Below are 2,648 nucleotides of genomic sequence, written 5' to 3' on the forward strand. Positions count from 1 at the left end.
ATTCAAGTAGAATTTATTGAAATTGACTTAGTGATAGGAGGCTAAGAAGATTATGAAACATAGTAGGAAAGAAAAACTAACAATCAGTGATCTTCAAACAGCTCTTCGAATTCTATGTTTTGATGTTTGAGATGAAGGTTGAATGTAATAATAAGAGGATTATTGGTCATTCAAATGAGATATCAACCAAGTTCAAAATGGTGAAGCCAAATAGCAATGTTATTCAAATGGAAGACTCAATTGTTTCGGTTCAGGATATTCTAAACAATGAAGTTCCTGAGATTCCTCTAGAAACCACCTATAATGTCTCTTGGTTAGTAATCAACGGAAAACAGATTGCAAACATTCCTAAATGTGTTTTTGAGAGAAAAGAGTGATATCTAGTTCATGGAGAAGATGAGGTTCAAGAGGAGAGTAATGAGTTGGATATTTCCCTCCGCAATTCCTCAATTCATTCTTTATCGTTTGAATGTGAGTTGTATCTGAACAATATCAAGACTCGTATGTTCAGTACGAACAGTACAGCCAAGGCAGAAATGTATCACCAGATCCATGTGGATGAAGGATTGAAACAGATTCTTCCATATCTGGTTCATTGGATTCAAAGTGAAGTAGAAGTAGTTATTTGTGTTCATAATAGGTTCAATCGATTTTGAGGACAAAACCAGAATGTATGCTATCCTATTTAGACTACATCATGCATGTGACTCATAGTCTTATTCTCAATATCCATCTTAATACAGTTCTCTATGTCCCTTTTGTTCTTCTCTCTAATCTCTAGTTGCATCTTCTGTTACCATGTATCTTGTCGTGTTGTGTAAGCAAAACATTGAGTATATCGTCTGCAGAGGATCACTGGAGTTTACGGGATCTCTCTTCTATCATTATTGCTGATATCAACTTCAAGTAGGTGTAGAGTGGTTTGTTAAGCCTAGATACAGTTCACAATACCCGAAAATGCAGAAACAAATCTATGTAACATTGAACAAGGTCTTGCATAATCCTAAATCGACGTTACCTTCGGTATATGGAGCTATTCAATGTAGTGAAGATGGGTTGAGTGAGATGTAGGTATTCGATGCATGGGAGATAATGCCATTGAAGTGTTACTAGTTCCTGTGTTCCGAGAGATGTCAATGAATCTAGAGAAGTTGGTAAAGAGTGAGAAGAGCGCATTAGCCCATGTTCAGATTCATCGTTGTCTTCATGCACTCACAGTAAGAATGGAGAGATGAAGTAAGGAATAGGAGATAATTGGTGTCGTATCGAAGACTCTGATACGAGGAATTGAAGTGAATTGTGCATCTCCTATGATTTGTGAAGAGTTTGAGAAGAAACTCCAACAGCTCCCAAACACACGCGAATTGGTTCTAACAGAAGCAACACTTCCTCTCTGCTATCATCATATGGAGGGAGTGTGGGACTTGTGTGATGTTGTAATTTAGTTTCATTGTTTGTTTCTCCTCTTCAATGGCACTTCGTCAGATATTGATGTTGGAATTGTCGGACATTGTAGGTCCGGAAAACGTGGAAGATATGACAAAGTGAGCACTTGGAGACTTGACTAACATTGAGTTACATTCTTTCGTTTCAAGATGTAAATGATATTAAATCGACTCTCAAAGATATTATTGGAAATGAAACTGTTGCAAACAATATAGCTATTGAAATCCTGAAATCGCGAGGACAAGTGGGAACAGATTGAGTATTTCTAATTTTGTAGTACCAAGAAGAAGAAAAGAAACTAACAGCAATCAAACCGAAAGAGGTGGCTGTAGTGAATAAGTATTCTCAATTGGAAAGTGTACCAAAAGGAGTAGAATCGATTCAAGAGCCATCAAAGAAGAATGATGTGAGTTCTCTTCCTACTTCATCTGATGACTCTCCAGCAGAAGTGAAGGAGGTGGATGAATACAAGAGTTCAAAGTCAAAGAAAGATTCTGGTATTGGAGGACATACACGACCTCTTCAATCTAGTGTGATTCGTAAGAATTCAACTTGGAATTAACTGTAGCAAAGCCAAAGTGTCATTGTCTAGGTACAATTCATCCTGTATTGTTCAATTGTGTGGAATGTGGGAATATCATCTGTACAGAGGAGCAGTTGGAAGTGTGTACATTCTGTGGAGCTTTCAGTCGTCGATATCGTCAAACCCATCGGGCTGAAGATGATGAGAATCTTCGGAAAGCTATTGAAAGCAAAGTGAGAGTAGAATGTCATAGTTGACGAATAGAATCGTCTCCTTCAGTACGATCGTGAGAATTCTGCTCGATCTCAAGTGTAAGAGGAGATTACTGACTTGAACTGTAGTTATGATGATCAACAGGACTATTTCGATTTGAATGATAAATGGAGTGGAAGGAAGGTATCAGGAGATGCCTACAAGCCAGTGTATGTGGAACGATCGAAGGTAGATAAGTGTTGAAGACATTAGAAATAGCAACCGATTGCAATTTCATTCGATTTTGCTGGACGAAGAGTAGTGATGGATGAGAAGAGAGGTGGTATTGAAAGAACAGGATGATACTTAGTGATGGAAACAAAGAAACAGATGGAAGAACCTGTTGAAGAACCAAAGATGCAGAATACAAGTGGATATTATGTGGCTCCAAGTACAACGAAGGATATGAAACCAAGCAAATCACATA

The 2,648-nt window shown here is 37.9% G+C and overlaps 2 protein-coding genes across 2 annotated transcripts in view; both read left to right on the top strand.

Annotated features, from left to right (window-relative positions):
- Window positions 1-122: 122 nt before the first annotated feature.
- On the top strand, window positions 123-821 carry JH06_5066 (transcription initiation factor TFIID subunit; the record flags this gene model as incomplete). Its single annotated transcript, XM_014669886.1, has 4 exons — window positions 123-354; window positions 385-606; window positions 641-713; window positions 782-821. The coding sequence occupies 4 exons, from the start codon at window positions 123-125 to the stop codon at window positions 819-821; spliced, it is 567 nt and encodes a 188-aa protein (XP_014525372.1).
- Window positions 822-1,027: 206 nt separating this feature from the next.
- JH06_5067 (hypothetical protein) overlaps window positions 1,028-2,648 on the top strand; it is a gene marked incomplete at both ends in the record, with an annotated part of 1,833 nt that continues 212 nt past the window's right edge. Inside the window, 11 exon segments of the mRNA XM_014669887.1 lie at window positions 1,028-1,055; window positions 1,072-1,217; window positions 1,248-1,426; window positions 1,446-1,544; window positions 1,576-1,690; window positions 1,724-1,976; window positions 2,015-2,202; window positions 2,234-2,280; window positions 2,311-2,410; window positions 2,441-2,504; window positions 2,532-2,648. The exon segment at window positions 2,532-2,648 is cut by the window's right edge and continues 62 nt beyond it. Coding sequence (XP_014525373.1) covers window positions 1,028-1,055; window positions 1,072-1,217; window positions 1,248-1,426; window positions 1,446-1,544; window positions 1,576-1,690; window positions 1,724-1,976; window positions 2,015-2,202; window positions 2,234-2,280; window positions 2,311-2,410; window positions 2,441-2,504; window positions 2,532-2,648 — 1,336 coding nt within the window.

This window comes from Blastocystis sp. subtype 4 (genome assembly GCF_000743755.1).
Source record: "Blastocystis sp. subtype 4 strain WR1 chromosome Unknown seqid_0383, whole genome shotgun sequence".
Lineage (NCBI taxonomy): Eukaryota > Bigyra > Opalinata > Blastocystidae > Blastocystis > Blastocystis sp. subtype 4.